This window comes from Parus major, chromosome 17, assembly GCF_001522545.3.
Source record: "Parus major isolate Abel chromosome 17, Parus_major1.1, whole genome shotgun sequence".
Classification (NCBI taxonomy): Eukaryota; Metazoa; Chordata; class Aves; order Passeriformes; family Paridae; genus Parus; species Parus major.
Window position 1 is genome coordinate 7,674,842 of NC_031785.1, and position 14,213 is coordinate 7,689,054.

The window sequence follows — 14,213 nt, forward strand, 5'->3', positions numbered from 1 at the left end:
TCCTGTATCCCGGGATGATGTCCTGTATCCCAGGATGATATCCTGTATCCCAAGATGATGTCCTGTATCCCAGGATGATGTGCCGCATCCCGGGATCCCAGCGCCGTCCTGCCGCGGTGCCACGAGAGGGCAGCAGGGCCCCACGGACCGACACGGCCACAACTGCCCCTCCGGTCCGGCCCCGCTGCGGGGAGGGTCCGGCGGGCGCATCCCGCACTGCCCATCCTCAGCTCCGCGCTCGCATCCTGCAGCCCCCCGGCCGCGCTGAGCGCATGCCTTCTCCCAGGGAAGGGCATTCCCACGTGGGATTCATGTCCCAAAAGTAGCGGTTCCTCAGCAGTAATCCCTCTTGTCCTGTCCTGTCCCTCCCACACACATGGATGGATGTGCCAGACTGACTCCCCTGGACACTGCCCACGCCTTCCTCGCATCCCCAGCAGTGTTTGCCCATCACTAACAGTGGGCAGAATTAAATCTGTCCAAGCTCTTCACAGACCTGGTGGCCACTGCACTGTCAATATCTCAGTGCAGGAGAAATTCCCAGGCAAACACATCTATTGATTTCCTTTCTAACTCCCTTTGGATGGATTTGCCAGCAAAAAGGATATTATTCCACCGAGTGATATACAGACAGCCTGTGTCCTGGATGTGTCCTGGCCACAAGTCCCCAGTGTCCTGCCTGTGGTGGCACTAGGTCTGTCCAGTGAAGGATGGAGTATGCAGAAGGTGGAGCAGAATTCCCTCTTCCTTGCATAAAATGCAAACCCCAGTTCCTAAATCAAGCCCAGCTGAGCAGCCTGTTGGTGTTGGTGGGGTTAACCTGCTGAGCCTGCAGGAATCCCTACCTGGGTCTGTTCCCACTTTTCCCTCTACAACTCCAGCTGGAGAGCCTTGTCCTGTCCTTGTTCCAAGCATTTCTGCTCTTCAGGAGATATCACATCCTACCCCTGATATGGCTGCATTTTTGTGGCAAGTGGAATGATTCCCAGTTTTGGGATGACTTGGGGATCTTTTGGAAGAGGTGTTGTATGAAATGCTGGGCCACAAGGAAACCCACCTCCTCCTGGGAGCTCTCAGGACAGTACAGAATTTACAGTACAAATTAGGCATTACACTGTTCTTTTTGTTTTAGCAGTGGTGTTACCCTGCTCCCTCATGTCCAGGCACCAGGAGGTGCTGCTGGTAATGCTGGAAGCATTTTCCCACATCAGCAACTGCTGCATCCCGAGCAGGGACCCCTTTGTGCAGGCACACACCTCGTGCTGTGGGATTGTAAAATCCTGGTGGAGCCCAGAAACACGGCCAGGCACCCCAGCAGGCAAACAGTTCCTCTGCACACCCTGTGCTGTTCATTCTCCCTTTCTTACACAAGGCCTGATGCCTGGCACAGGGCTGTTATTTTATTTGTTTTGTGGTGGTGTTGGTTTATTTTTTTGGTTATTTTTTTTTTGTTTAAATCCATATTTCAGACAAATAATTCCCACAACTTGTCGTGATGCATCCAACTGCATCCAAGGCTCTCTGCTCCCAAGCAGATGTTGCCAGGGTTCAGCTGGGTTGCCAGCAGTGTTAGTGACAGCATGTTCAGATTCAGGGGCTGATAAGGGATCCTCATATCCTCACTGCTGCAGCCGAGTCTCCTCCTCTTCCCAGAAAGGACCTTGTGAGCATCCTGGCAGCAGTCACCTTCAAAACCCTTCCCCAGGAGTGAAGAGGCTTTGCAGGAGTGTCCTGAGAGCTTGCCCTGTTCTATATACATAATAAAAACCAGGCTGAGCCTACAAGAACTTGTGGGTCATCTCCAGTTTACTGCTGAGCCCTTTCCTTGCATGCAGGGAGCTGAAGGGAAAACCCAAACTCTTGTCAGATGTAAGGCAGGGGGAAATCGAGGGACCCCAATCCCATCTTCCCTGGCTATAGCTGCAACAGCAGGTGCAGGAATATGTTCTGGAGGGAAAATACCTCTCAGGTCTGAAAATTCCCCCTGTGAGATTCCCTGAGTGGTGGGTGGGGGGATCTGGGTGGGTTGAGAGGGAAGTACTGCATCCAGCAAGGAAACCTCCAGCTTTCTAGGGAGGAAGCACCTGAGCAAGTAGATGAGGAGCATCTCCTCCTCACTGCCTCTCTCTGGCTCTGGAGGAGCTGCCTCACAAGCAGGGTGTGCTGCTGCTGCTCCCAGATAGGTTCCAGTAGCAGAAACAGGGGGATTATTTTGTTAGGGCTGTATGTAAGCACCCCAAAACCACCCCACAAAATCTACCAGGAATTGCTACCCAGTGCTGATGACATCTAAATGTTTGTCTGGATGACAGGTGGCAATTTGACAATGAAGCCAGTTTCCCTCTGTTAAATCATTCCCTATTTCATTTTCTTCCTTTGAGTCGTACCCAGAGCCCTGGTACCTCGTACATTTAAGGGAGCACCATGGATCCTTGCCAGTCTGCAAAGGAATCCTTTTCCCAGTGCTGCTGGGATCTGTTCTAAAGAGGATTAACTGCAGACAGCCAATTCCACCTCAGCCATGAAGTCTGCTCTGCTCACAGGTCTGCCATCAGTCACCCAGCTTTGTGGTTAATCTGTCACTGAGCCCCTGGCTGCTGGGGAAGGGGAGCTCACAGTTTTCTACCTGACCTGATTTTCAGAACTCTGTGCCTTCCCCTGTGCAGCTCCACCTGAGCACTGCTGCTCCTGAAATGGCTTTGCTCCCGCTGGTTGGATTATAGCGATCTATAATTCTTAGCTATAAAGCAAATAATGCAGAAGGAAGGTTTGATATCCTGTTGCCAGTCATGAGATAACTGATTTCACTGTCTTTTCAGCCCTGTGTTCATGTCCCCCCTTAAAGCATGGCTCCAAAGCTTCCTTCTCCATGAAGGATCTCTAAAGCTGCTTCAGCTCTGGTGATGAAGCTTTGCAGCCCAGAAGTGTAATTATCACCTTTCTCTTCTACATGTACTTTAGTAGTGATGTTAGATGTTATTCATAAGTGAGAAGAGGCTCATGGTATCCCCCTATAAATTTCTTCTTTCTCTGGCACCCTGTATTTCAAGGCTTCATGGCTTTCCCTTATGAGACTTGAAGTTGCCTGGAGCTGATCTTCTAGAAAATAATCTCTCCAAGAAGCAGCTCCACCTCCTGTTTCCAATGTCTGTGCACTCCAGTGTCTCCCTAGATGTTGAAACATCTCCCTACAGCCTTGTTCTAATTTATCTTAGCAACTGCTCCCCTTCTATTCCACTAAAACAGGGGTTGGTTGGAATTTGCTCGTTCTCCCCACGACAGTTTTGATCTTGTGCACAGAAGTGTTCCCTGACAGCCAGACAGCAGGGAAGGGCTGTCCCTACCCTCGAGGGCTCTGGAAGTCATGAATGAACGCTGTTTACTTGTATTTCCAAATGGCTTGTGCCTTGCCAGATCAGCTGCATGTCACTGCAAGCCCAGAGTGTTGAGACAACCCTTGCTCCTCTTCCGCTCCTTCTCGGGGCTGGGGATTTGTTGCTAGAGGCAACAGCCATTAGATGGAGAAAGCCTTTTCTTCTGTGGGTCTGTCACCAGGTTATGAGAGTTGGGCCTTCTTGGGTCAGCCCAGCTACAGACAAAGAATTTAAATGGAAGTGTACAGGACAGACATTGCAGTTGAGTCTCCTTCGCTCAAGTGTGAAACTTCCCTTGGCCTTAGCAAGTGTTTGGATGAACACAAAACAAAGTAAAGGTTCTCCAGGTTTATTGCTTTGTGCTCAAGACCACCAGGTGGTTTCCCAGTGGGTTTCAAAGGCCTGAATGTTTCCTGAAAGCAGTGTTGGCAATTTGGTTTTGGTAATGCCTCCATGCAGAGACTTTGTCCTCATACCTGCTTTTCCTCACTGCCAAGGGGCTCCATCCTTCCAAGCAGTCCTTTTGCAGCCTCTTTGGATCCATTTCAGTGCCCTGGATATTGTGTCACCCACAAGAGTGACCTGAGGACCACGAGGACTAGAGGGGGCTGGTGTTAGGGTAGGGCTAAAGGGCATTCAGCTCCTTTTGGTCCCTTTGGGGATGTGTCTCTTTGGCAGGGAAGATATACTGAGGTGATTTTGTCCCATTTTGGAGCACAGAAAGTGGATATGCAAGTTACAAAAAAGAAGAACAATCAGTTTTGTCAGTTTAGACGTGCTTGTCTGGAAAAGCTCACAATTCCAAGCAGTGACCTGCAAGTCCTGTTTTTCTCCTCTCCTTGACCTTTCTTTTTTCCTGCTCCCACCTGGCCTGCACCTTCAGCAGCTGCATTTACCCTGGCTGCAGCACTCTGGTTTTGGGAAGAGACCTGTGCTGAGATTTGTTTAACACTGTTTGGTTTCTTCCTAACCCAGAAACAACCGAGCTCGGGAACAAGAAGGAGCTGAAATCCATGCCCTTCATCACGTACCTGTCGGGCCTGCTGACAGCACAGATGCTGTCAGATGACCACCTCATCTCGGGGGTGGAGATTCACTGCGAGGAGAAAGGGCGCTGCCCGTCCACCTGCCACCTGTGCCGCCGGCCCGGCAAGGAGCAGCTCAGCCCGACCCCGGTTCTGCTGGAGATCAACAGGGTGGTGCCTCTGTATGCTCTGATCCAGGACAACGACACCAGGGAGGTGAGTGAGCCTGTGATGGGCCAGCCCCACCTCTGTGACCTCGCTCTGTCCCCTCTCAGATCCCCTCCGCAGCCCCCTGCAGCCAGGGGGTGTTTTCCAGTGCTGTGGGATGGTGCCAGTGATGGAGCTGGCAGGTTCTGCTGCCCACCACACACAGCCCTCTCAGACCTGCACCTCCCTGCCTTCAATAGGTTCAAGGCAATGCCATAAGCAGCCAAAGCCACAGTCATTCCCAGTGGTGTGCTAGGTGCGTCCTGTGGAGAGGTCTCAGGAGCCAAGCCCCAGCTCAGTCTGGCTCCAAGATCTCGGACATACCTGTTTGAGGGGTGGCCAGAGGCCTCCAGGGCTCCAGTGTGGCTTTGCAAAGGCGCAGAGGGAGGGAAGAACCATCCCCTCGGGACAGTCCCACAGCCACAGGAGGTCACTGTTACTCCAGGAGGGACCAGCCAGGCTGGAGGTCACTGATCCCCAGGGCTGGGCTCCTGCAAGAGCTTCAGTGTTAATCCTGTGGAGATTGAGTTCCCACTTTCTCGGTTCACTGCCACTCCCACCCCCCCTCCGCAGCCCTCTGACCCCAATCTCAAGTCCAGAAATGACAGACCTGCTTAAAGTCACTTATTAGCACTGAGCCTGTACTTGATTAGGACGTCTGGAGTGAGCCAGCGTGCAGCAGCTGTGGGTGGGATGCAGAGGGCTGCAGGTCAGGAAACAATCCTGGCACGTGGGGGTGTGACCACCAGGAGTGATGCTTCATCCCCTTCCCACATCCGTGGGGAGGAGTGCTCATGCTTCTCCTGGTACCCCAGTCCTGGGTGCTGTCTCTGGGGACTGTCACTCCCTGCCTACCTCTTGATCTGCTTCCTGCTCTCCCATCTATCAACCCTGTTGGTCCTTGCATGAAGCCATGCCTGACTTCCACACCTCAGTTTGCCTCTCTTCTGGATCTTTTCCTCAAACTCCCTATCTCCCAGGATGTTTTCTTCCTTCATTCTTTCCCCACCCATGCCTTCTCTTCCCACTGGGCAGTTCTTGTGTAGAGGTTGATCTGCTGTTATCAGCATGCCCAGGGCAGGGCTGGGATGAGGCACTGCAGGTACAGGGAGAGCACTGGGAAAGCTGGATTCCTTCAGGCAAGAAAGATGTGCTTCCCAGCAGCAATCTGCAAGAAGACATTCCCTCAGGGACACAGGAGGTGGGTTAGCCAGCGAGGAGGGTGTAGCAGAAGAGCCCAGCAGGATCTGAAGGATCTCCACGGACTCTGCTCACCACCAGGTCCCCTGCATTGCCCTGTGCCCAGGTGGCAATGCCACCCTGCCCCTCTGGGCCTGGCTGCAACCTGCCCCCTTCTTCCTCCTTCTCCTCCTCCTCACCCGTCCCCCCAGTCCTGCTGATGCTGCTGGGCTCGCTCAGGGCGCCTCTTTGTCCTGGGGAGCTGAAGTCTGTTCCACCAGCAGCCTCCCTTCCTCCCGCCTTCCCTCCCTTCCCTGCTCCCCTGGCTCCAGCGAGGGCTGGCCCCATCAGCTGCAGCTGGAGCTCAGCCTGCATTGTGCTTTCTGCTGAGGCGCTGGGAAAACCAGCAAACAAACAAAACCCCAACAAAGCAACCAAACCAGAGACACCCCAGCAATACTCCCTGGGGCTGTGCTGCCTGCTTCTCCTCCTCTTCCTCTTCCACCTTGCACCTGCTGACCCAGGGGTGGAGGGGCATCCCCTGGGAGCCTGTCCCTGTGTGAGGGTGCTGTGTGAGTCTGCTCACCCCAGGGAGCTGTCCAGGGGCAGGGCTGGGATAAGAGGTGACAGGGCCAGGGATCTGGGCAGCTGCAGGGTGGGGGATGCTGCCAGAGCAGGCACTAAGGGAGCTGGCAGTGAGCAGCACATGCCAGGACAGGTCAATGTGCCATCCACAGTGCAAGGTCCTGGGCTGGGCAGCAGGTGGGATCATGCTGTCTTGTCTTACTGCCCCCTCCTTAGCTGGGACAGGTTGCTTTCGCTCTTGGCTTCTCTTGAGAGCAGGCCCTCTCATCCCCTTCCTCCCTACAACCCCAAACCATCCCCATCCTTGCTCCAGCAGGACACAGGGAGTGTTTTCTGCCTTCTCTGCCCCTCCTTTCCATTCTCTCATCATGAACCCCTCGTGTTGCATCAGCTCCATCACTTCCCCCTTCTTGCTCACTTCTGATGGGCTGTCCTTCTCCCTCCATCCCTTCACCCCATCTTGTTTCTCCCCCTTCTCTCCACCAGCCTCTCTCCTGCAGGATTTTTACTCTCTCCCTCTCCCTCTCCTTCTCTTGCTGTCCTTGGCACCACAAGCAGGGACAAATCCTGGTACCTGAAGGCTGAAGTCCACCACTACTGTGATGGTGGTGGTGCCACCTCGGCACAAACCTTGGCTCTCCACACGGGAGCCTGGGCTGAGCAGAGCTGTAGCTGCCTCTCTGGAGGAAGTGGAGCTTATAGGGGCCATGTCCCTCTCCTGGAGAGGATGTTCTGGTGTGGGGTTAGTGCTGCCTGTGTGAAAATGTGTCCCCATCCTCTTGTGGCATCGTGAGCTCGAGCACGATGGATGATCATGGAGGGCAGGGGCATCGTCTTTCCCTCGCCTTCCCTGTGAGCAGAGCGGGTTACCATGAAAGGGAAACGGGTTTAGGGGTGGTAAGGAGCTGCCACCACCAGTGGGACATCAGCCTGTCAGCCAAGACCCAGCAGAGAGCCAGAACACCAAGTTTAAACTGTGACCGATCTCTGTGAATTGAGAGGCTCCCACAGGGTGTGTGGGTCTGTATCCCACAGATACTCCACCAGGAGCATCTCATGTATCACCTGGATGATGAAATACCCATTTCCAGCACCAAACAGGAGGCTGGGGGTGTCTCAGGCACTGCAGAGTAGTGTTCTCATGTGCCATAAATAAGATTTTCACTTGCCTGGGCTGAGCCAAGTCCAGCTTCTCCAGTCTTGAGTGCTCCATAGCCTGCTTCTCTCCCTTCACGTAGATGATTCTCAATCCATACATCAAATGCTGACCTTAGAGGAACTGCAGGCACATCCCAATTCTCTTGTAGTGTTAAAAAAACAATAATTGTAAACACGGTTCTCTTTGCATATGTGTCCACAAAGACAATGCTGTACAGACAGATAACAAGGTCATTAACAAGGTGGATATTGACTCCTATAAACCTGGCTGAAAGTTTTCCTGTATCAGCTGAGCAGCAAAACACAGGTAAAGACATTTTACCCTCTGCAGGATGTGTATTTTTTAATAGGTTTGTCTTTTCATCTCCCTTAGTGCAGCGAGTTATGCACTTTTTAAAATTTACAGCTACAGCCCGGTCCAAGGCTGTGTTCTTGGTTGCTGATGACCTTGCCAGACTCTTAAATGCTGGGGTTTCAGTTTCTGTGCTGGGTGTCTGCTGTGGGCTGATTTGTGATATTTATTTGTGTGCATGTTTGATTTCAGCTAAAACTGACCATTTCCAAGCAGGAGATGAGGTGAAAATATATTACTTTGCCCACGTGAAATGAGTTAGAAAATGTTTTATTTCCATGTCAGTGGGAATTGCTGTTTTCTTCTTGCTTTGAAGCAAGGGCCTGAAACGTGAAAGGCTCCAGGAGTTTTTCCTTTTGCTGTCCAGGGAGCATTTGTCCAGAGGAAATGTCCTCAAGGAAACTCTCAGCTCTGTGTGACCTCTCCTCACAGTCCAGCTCCAGCATGGAGCAGGGAGAAACAATCTCAGTACCAGGAAAAGGATCAGACCCTGCTTTTCCTTCTTGTATGCAGTGAGAACTGTGGATTGGGCCCTGCTAGGAGTTTCTTTGTTTCTCCCTGTGCTTTAATAGTGCTGGTCAAAGAATTCTCTCCATCACTGGTCACTGCAGCCTGGCTGGGAACTGTGGCAGTGCTGCCTTGCCAGGGTGAAGGAGGTGTTTTTGGAGGTTCAGGCAGTTTTTGAAGGGCTTTTTTGAATTAATGTCTTTTCTGTAGCTGTCACAGCTGGTGTGGCTGTGGGTGGCAGGTTGGACAGGGAGGATTTCTTGCTGGGGTAGAGGCAGTGCTGGGGTCCCCTCTGCACCAGCCCCAGCCACCTGGTGAGATCCAGCTAATCCAAATATTTTATATATCACTGCTGTTGCAGCTCCAGTGCTCCCCAGTCTGAGTGCTCACACTGGGAGCTCAAACAGTGTAAAGAGACAGAGAAGCTGTGACCTTGTCTGTCACCTTCCAGGGACTTCTCTGGAGCTCTGTGGATCCTGCATCAATTTTGGTCGATGCCAGCCTCTCTCTTCTGCTTCCTCTGTGCTCTGCAGTGCTGCAGACACCACAGTGGTCCCTCCACATGAAGCTGGAGGAGTCTCCACTGTGAGCTGCAGAGGAAACCACCAGTGTCAGTGGCTGGCCAGGCCCAACAACAAAGAGCTTCTTTCTGTGCTGGGGCTTTCTGCTGGCAAAATGCTCTCAACACCTCAAGGGCTGGATGCTGTTGAGTGTTTGTGGTGGGAGAGAAGAGAGATGTGGTGACCCCAGGTGCTTTCCCTCTAGGGGACATCCTGGACCCAAAGAGAAGAGCTGCTCCTCACCCCAGTTAGAGTCCTCTCAGGTTATGGTGATTTTCCTCCTCCACCTTAAGCAACTTCTGCCAGCCCTCTCCCCATGGGGTGGGCATCATCTTCTTGCTTCCCAGCACAACCCTGGAGGCACCCAGAGGCAGACTGAGAGTGGGAGCACAGGTCTGCATGATCTGCAAATGTCCTTGTCCCTTACAGGAGGGCAGGGAATGCCCTGCTGCCCCCATCCCCTCCCACATGTGTGTGTCCAGAGCCACGGGGCAGCCGTGGCCAGGGGAGGGGAGAAAAGGCAAGGTATGTTGGGCAGTGTGGTCCCTCCTGTTTGTGGTCTGTCCATTTTTCCTCCAAAAAACCCTGAAACAAGCTTCTGTGGAGCAGCTCAGCCAGCTGCAGAAATGCTTAGAGGGTGGTGTTGTGAGGGGGGTGTGGAGAAGGGAGGCAGGAGAGATCAATCTCGCTCCTACTGGGAAATGGACTCAAACTCCTGCTGTGTGTATTTAAGGAGACAAATGGATGTGGAGCCTGGATTTTTAGGAGACCCCTAGGACCTTGCTTTAATTGGAAAATTGAGTAATCTCAGCATTTGCTGCAGCCATGGCCTCCTGGCAGCACACATGGCCCAGCCCATGGTGTGGGGGCTTGCTGGGGGGCACATCCCAGTGCTGCCGGTCCTGCTGGCCTCAGCAGGAGCCCAGAGCACGGCTGGGACCCTGGCAGGGCTCTTGGAGACAGCTTCTTCACGTGCTGGGGGTCACCAGCTCGGATGACAGCTGAGGTTGGAGCAAAATTCCCCATCTTTTCTCCCCACTCCTTGCTGAGGAGCCATCTCCTGCAGAGCAGAGCACGGCCACCACTGGCCAGCATCCCCAGGTGTTTCTAGCCAGGGTGAAAGGTGTCCCCGAGGCCATGGGCTCTGCTTGACCCCATTCCAGCACCGATGGCAGAGCTGCTGGAGGACAACAGGGTCCCTGCAGACACACAGCTTCCCCAGAGCATCCCCTGAGGGCTTGGGGAGACAGAGCCAGGGATTTATTTTCCCACTGCCAAAGCTGACAGGGAGCCTGGGCCAACCAGGACAGTGTTTTTTGTGGTTGAGGTGAGTTTTTTGTTTTGATGTGGGGTGTGCTTCTTTTTATTTGTTGTTGCCTTGTTTTAATACCTGCTAAATGGCCTTTCTCCTCCTCCTGTGGCCCTGGAGCATCACACTGCCCACATCCAGCTGGTGTTTCCAGGGGAGAATGGCTGCATGTCACACCTGGGGTGGGCTGTAATGGGGAGCTTTGTGCTGAGGCTCCCCAGGACAGGGCTGCTGCAGAGCACAGGGATTTGATTTCCCCTGCTGCCAGGTTTTACAGTGTCCTCTGCCCCTCCCTCGGATCCTGTAAATAACAGAAACCAGGATGCTGCCCACCTTGGGTCCCTTCCAGCACCCTGACCTTTCCAGCAGATCACTGATGTCCCTTTCCAGGATGAAGTGCTGGTGATGCTGCTGCAGGGGGAGAGGCAGCCGGAGGCAGGGAGGGTGTGAACAACACAGGATGAGATCAGCTGCCAACAGCAAAACTTCACCTTCCTTTGCTGTGAACCTGGAGCAGCCTTTTGGACACGAACAGCATGATCCTGGAAAGAGTCTCTGGCCTGGGAAACCTTAGCCTTCCTCTCCCTTTTTGTTTTTCATCCCTCCTTCCAGAGGTGTCTAGACTAAGGAGTGGCATTTGTCTCTTGTGAACAGCACTCAGTATTGCTGGAGGGGCATGGAAGGCTTTTCCTCCAGCCATGCTGCCATCATGGCATCTGTTCAGGCTGTGAAAGCAAAAAAAAAAAGCAAACAGAGAGTGGGAAATCAGTGCAAAATCCAAAATGTACCTAAGTTCCAGCTTCCAGATCATCTCCTTTATCTGCAGCACATCTCTGTCCAGCCTACCTGTTCACCTGTGGTTGGTTTTTTATCTCCCTGTATTTCCTTTTTAATTTTTCCAGAAACAGAGATGTGCATCCCAGACTCATTGAGCCAGATTTTCACATCACTGTTAGCCATGGAGAAGACCAGATATTCATAGATAAGCACCCAACACGTGCCCTTTCCAGTATCCCATCTGCAAACACCAGCCCTGTGGTGTGTGCTGAGTCCTGCAAATGCTGATCTGAAGGGTTCCTTCATGTCCTATCACTTTCCTCTCCTGGGATGTCAACAGAAAACCCACAGTCAGAAATAACTTAATGCTTCTCCCTCCATCAGCCAGGTCTAACAGAGGACAAAGGAAGTGTTCTTCTCGATTCTGTTACAGAGTGTCTCAGCTATAAAATGGGGCCAAATGGCCTCCCCCTGAGCACAAATAACAACAGGAGAAAGATCCATATGCAATCGAGTGTAGGACAAATGTTCTTAGCTGATCGTTTGTTTCCCTAATATTTTTTTTATGAATAGGCTTAGCTTATGGTAAGATGGGACTTTATGGTCCTGTAAGTCTTGCTTGTGTCAAAACAAATGAACTAGCCATCCTAGGGGGGAACTATCAATCCAATATATGTGTGTGCATGGGTGTGGGGAATCAGACCTATTATACCTTTAAGAGCAAATTAGATGCTGTTCCTATGATTCATAAAGCTATATATCTAATGGCATGACTCGTCATCTAGAAAATAAACGTTTCGAGCCAGTTTCTCATCTCATAAATTTCCCCTCTGGCACCGAAGGACATAAACTAAATGGGCTGACTCACAGGGAAACAATACAATTTGGATACTTTAAAATGAGAGATAAAATTGCCTTAGGGCACAGAGGGGTGTTGGGGTCCTGGGGAGTGGCTGGCAAGCACAGTGTGTTGGGGGCCACTGCCATTCCCAGCAGATCAATCGTTCCTGGAAGCCCTTCATGATTCCAGACACTCTTGGGCCTGTGAAGCATCCATGGATGAAGCATCCAAAATGGAAGTGGCCATGTCTGAGGTGGGCTTGTGTAGGTGCTGTCTCCTGGCAGAGAGGAGAGCACTCGCTGCACGCTTCTGAGCACGGCAGGGAAGGACAGGGGATGTGGAGAGCCCAGCCCAAGGCAGGAGGGATAGGTGGTTCTCAGCCACCAGACATCAGGAAGGTGCATTCATTCCCACCTGAAGCTTTCCCAAAGGCTGCAGCTTCCCTTGGGATGGATCTCAGCCCCTTCACTGCACCCTTGTCCATCGCGCTTGGTCCTCCTTTGCCACTGAGCTCCTCGTTGGGGTGGCAGCTGTCATTCCCTTCTGTGTGATCTTGCCCATTTCTGCTCCCCATCAATTTGCTCTTGATGCTTCCCCACCCCTCAACAAACACTCCCTAGCACCAATGGGAAAATCCCAGAAGTCAAATGTCTTGAAATTCCACAGGAAAGCAAGAGAAGTTGTAGAATCACAGAATCATTTAGGTTGCAATAGACCTCCAATACTGAGTCCAACCTTTTACCAATCACCCCCTTGTCACACCACAGCATTAATTAGTGCCTCATTCAGTTGTTTCTTCAACACCTCCAGGGATGGGGACTCCACCACCTACCTGAGCAGCCCCTTCCAAAGCCTGGCCACCCTTTCAGTGAAGAAATTCCTCCTGATGTCCTCCCTGGTCCAGTCTGAGGCTGTTCCCTCTCCTCCTGTCCCTGTTCCCTGGCAGCAGAGCCCGACACCCCCAGCTGTCCCCTCCTGTCAGGGAGTTGTACAGAGCCAGAATTTCCCCCTGAGCCTCCTTTTCTCCAGGCTGAGCTCCCTCAGGCACTCCTCACAGGCCTCACTCTCCAGCCCCTTCCCCAGCTCTGTTCCCTTCTCTGACTCTTGTCATGAGTGGCCCAGAACTGGACACAGCACCCAAGGCGTGGCCTCACCAGTGCCTAGCACAGAGGGACAAGGCAGGGACAAGGCAGGGACAAGGCAGGGACAAGGCAGGGACAAGGCAGGGACAAGGCAGGGACAAGCTCTGGCTCTCCCAGGCTGGCCCTGGCAAGAGTCAGGAGCTGGCACAGGCGGCCGTGCTCCCGGTAACCCGGTTAGGGGTTGGAGGTGTGTGAGGAGAGCAGCATCCCTCCCCTAACCTGGTTTGTGTGAAGGGTGACACAAGGCAGATGACAGCCTGAAGGATCTAATTAAAACGTATGCGAGGCAGAGCACAGGGGGTTGCTCATCCGGCCAGTGCTTAACAGCAGGAAAAAATAAAACAAGGAATTGACTACTGGATTTACTAAAGGGCATGGATGGAGAGGGTGGGGTTTCTCCTCTAAATCGAGGATGTGCAGGGAGGAGCTGGGTTAGGGGACAGGGAGGGGCTGGGGGACAGTGGAGCAGTGTCATTGGTGTGACAGTGCAGCTCTTCCTGGGATCACCCACATCTGTCTGTCTGTGCACACAGGTCCCCTCAGCCAAGTACAAATTTATCTTGCTTCCCAGGGAGAGCACATGCTTCCCCATCCATCTGCACACACCCTTTGCTGTTCCTTTCCTGCACAGACCCCCCTCTCTCTCTCTCTGCAGACGTGTGTCTGCATCCATTTATCTGGGTGTCAGATAAACTCCTCTCTTCATCCCTCTCTCCAATTACTTTGGATGCCCTTTCCAGCCCAGCACTTCAATACTTTCTAAAGAACAGAGCAAAATAATGCCACATTTTCTTTATTTCACGTGTTTGTCCCTTCCTTGGGTTTTTTGGGATGTTTTTTCCCATTTTTTCCGCCTGGAACAGTCCCATTTTGTAAATGCCTGGAAGCAGAAAATTTTGCAGACCCAAGAGCCTTGAGGCGCCTTGTTAAAGGTGCTGGGGGTGTTTGGGGAGAGCGACAAAACCCCGGACAATGGGAGCCCTGACGTCAGGCTCTATTTATACCTCCTCCTTTCAGAAACCTCCCTGGGATGGCGCTTTTCCTAGAGTTTTCTGCTCAGTGCTGCAGCCTTTGCTGTCCCTGTCCTTCTGAAAGGGCACAGCTTTATTTCTAGGCGTACCCCTGCAGCACAGGCCATATCACCAGGGCCAGGCTTCCGCAGGCACCTTTTCATGGGAGGAGCAGTGTTACCACAAG

At 52.5% G+C, this 14,213-nt stretch overlaps 1 protein-coding gene across 1 annotated transcript in view; it reads left to right on the plus strand.

Moving 5' to 3' along the window:
• ASTN2 (astrotactin 2) overlaps window positions 1-14,213 on the plus strand; it is a 252,911-nt gene that overhangs the window by 159,959 nt on the left and 78,739 nt on the right. Inside the window, exon 17 of the mRNA XM_015644984.3 lies at window positions 4,350-4,615. Within this exon, the coding sequence (XP_015500470.1) occupies window positions 4,350-4,615 (266 nt within the window). The remainder of the gene's footprint in view (window positions 1-4,349; window positions 4,616-14,213) is intronic.